At 40.2% G+C, this 2578-nt stretch overlaps 1 protein-coding gene across 1 annotated transcript; it reads right to left on the bottom strand.

Moving 5' to 3' along the window:
- Positions 1-1060: 1060 nt before the first annotated feature.
- On the bottom strand, positions 1061-2299 carry LOC112200300 (2-hydroxyisoflavanone dehydratase). Its single transcript, XM_024341328.2, has one exon. The coding sequence runs from the start codon at positions 2163-2165 to the stop codon at positions 1194-1196; it is 972 nt and encodes a 323-aa protein (XP_024197096.1). The 5' UTR covers positions 2166-2299; the 3' UTR covers positions 1061-1193.
- Between the last annotated feature and the right edge of the window lie 279 nt (positions 2300-2578).

The raw sequence follows: 2578 nt of genomic DNA, 5'->3' as shown, positions 1-2578 counted from the left end.
CTATAAGTGATAATTGAATAAAGCATCATTGCTACTGACTGTCAGTAGTATGACATGTTTCCTACTAAGGTCAATAGGAAATTGAGGAATTGCTGCTGAGAGTTAACAGGGAACTGAGTAAATTTTATTGAGGGTCATAATAGAATTGTCAGGGGGTTAGTATGAAAATGAATAATTGCTATTGAGATTCAGTATGAACAGGGTAATTGCTACTGTGAGTCAATAGGAATAGAGTAATTGCTACTAAGGGTCAGTATATAGATTGAAAAGATAATCTGAAATTCATAAGAACTTCACTAACATAATATATGTAATGATAACAAATAGAGTAATAGGGAATCAAAACATGCACCTACCCTGGCAAACTTATACAAATTAGAAAGCCCAACAAAAAGGATACTTGCATCAACCAATTACTTAATGAAAACAAAATTGTGAAATCTCAAACACCAAACACAGAATCAGCAACTTATCAACGACTAAGCAAAATGAAATGCATGAGCCAGAAAAAAAAAAAAAAAAAAAAAAAGCAAAATCAGACTACATATAAGTTAACACTTGATGACAACACCATGAATGATATCAAAAGCAAATTTGAATAACAAGAAGTGTAAAAAAGAATAAAGAAATTCATATGCAAAACAACCCATCATAAATTCGATAGAAATGGAATTGAGAAATTCAAATTGCGCATCAAAAACATACTCCAAATTGTTGAAGTTACATATCAAACTTCATGTTTGAGTGAGAAATTGAAATTCAAATCCGTCGGCCTTGATCGATCATGATCTAGATACGGATCTAAATCTAGATTTGAGTCCTCTCTCTCTCTCTCTCCAAGGATATTTTTGCCAACAAAAAAAGAAAGAATTTGTCTGCCTGCACTTTAGATGGACATCTTATCTCACCGCAAAGGAAAAGAAGCCTTGTGTTTTGCGCATGGGAATAATAAGAATAAATTTGTAGTTTATGGTAATTTGCATAAAATATATAACTTTTCATAATTGAACATGCTTTAACAAAGCTAGGGTGGATCAAGTTCATCACAGAAACCCATAGATAGATAGAGAAACTCATTGAGTTATTTATTACTTAATATATATCAATAGACAACTGAGAGATATATCATCTTTAGCATCTTGCTCTCGGACTAACACATGACCAAAAACTAGCATGCAAATGAACATAATCTACTAGACAAGAAAAGCAGCCAAGCGTTCGATCATTTTTGCAACATTCTCGGTCTCTTTCTCATACAAGATATGGAAACAATGCCCCTCTTCTTCCACTTCAAACAACTCCGCTTCTCCTTTCCACCCACTTTCCTTCACCAAATCATAATACCAGACACTTCGATCCCTCAGCTCATCCTTGCCTGCAACACAAACAAGCAATCTAGAGCACCCAAGCCCGGCCAAACTCGGAGCACCCGAAACCATCGGATTAATCAATGGATTGTCAATGCCTCCATCAGCACCAGGGTAAACTAAATTCCAACAGAGACACTGTGGAGACTTCTCAATGTCTTCACCTTTAGGCTCCGACCCGATTGGCTTGGATCCCCAGAAATACGAGTGCGACAGAATAGCCCCCAAAACTTTCACACCGCCATTCAAGCTCTCAGCCCCTGCCTTCATAGCAATGTTATGTGCAAGATTTCCACCAGCACTATCTCCACCAATGTAAAGCCTATCAAAGTCCCCGAAATCGACTAGCCAGGGCTCTTTGTGAGAAGTACCATCTTGATGGATTGAGTGAGAAGCAACCCATTGAAGAGCGGTCCAACAATCTTCATAAGCAGCAGGAAGTGGGCTTTCCGGGGCGAGCCTATACTCGACTGAGACGGCGAGAACTTGAGCTTCGGAGACCAGGCGGTTGAGGTAGCGGTGGTGGATGGACGAGAAGGCCGATTCTAAGAAAAAGCCGCCGCAGTGGAAGTAAACCAAGATGGGAAGTTTTTGAGATTTGTTTCGAGGGAGGTAGAGGCGAGCAGAGACTAAAGGGTTGTGTGAGATGGTGATGTCTTTGGAGGAGGCACCGGTTTGGGGGTCGTTAAGAGATGGGGGGACGTACGGAAAACCGAAGAATCGTTCGACTGTGCCATCTTTGTAATGCTTGATGAGATTGGGGAGCTCTGAAGCTATTTCTTTGGTGGTGGAAGCCATTGGAGGAGAAATTAAAGATGAGAGGGATGGATGAGAAATGGTTAATGGATTGGTGTAGTAGAAGTGGCTATCAAATACCACTGGTTAATGGATTGGTGCAGACGTGTAGTAGGAGTGGATATCAATGGAGGAGGGTTTGGTCATGAATTCCAGCGTACAACAGAGACTGATCGAGCAGTGTGTTTGAATTTGAGACTGGCGTGCAGTAGCGGCTAGAAAAGTAAGCCATATGTGACGCGGGCTTTTGACTTTTCTTTGGTTATTTTCAGGGGGGAAAATAGAGGCATTTTTTAGTGGGAGAGAATATATGAGACCAGGTAGAAAGATCCTTCCAAAATACAAAGCTGACAAGCATTAGCGGGAGAGAATGAAACCAGGAAGAAAGATCCTTCCAATGCGTCAAGAAGGTGAGT

The sequence above is a fragment of the Rosa chinensis genome, chromosome 4 (assembly GCF_002994745.2).
Source record: "Rosa chinensis cultivar Old Blush chromosome 4, RchiOBHm-V2, whole genome shotgun sequence".
NCBI lineage: Eukaryota > Viridiplantae > Streptophyta > Magnoliopsida > Rosales > Rosaceae > Rosa > Rosa chinensis.
The sequence above is the reverse complement of the archived record's forward strand: the minus strand, read 5'-3'. Positions and strand labels throughout refer to the sequence as shown.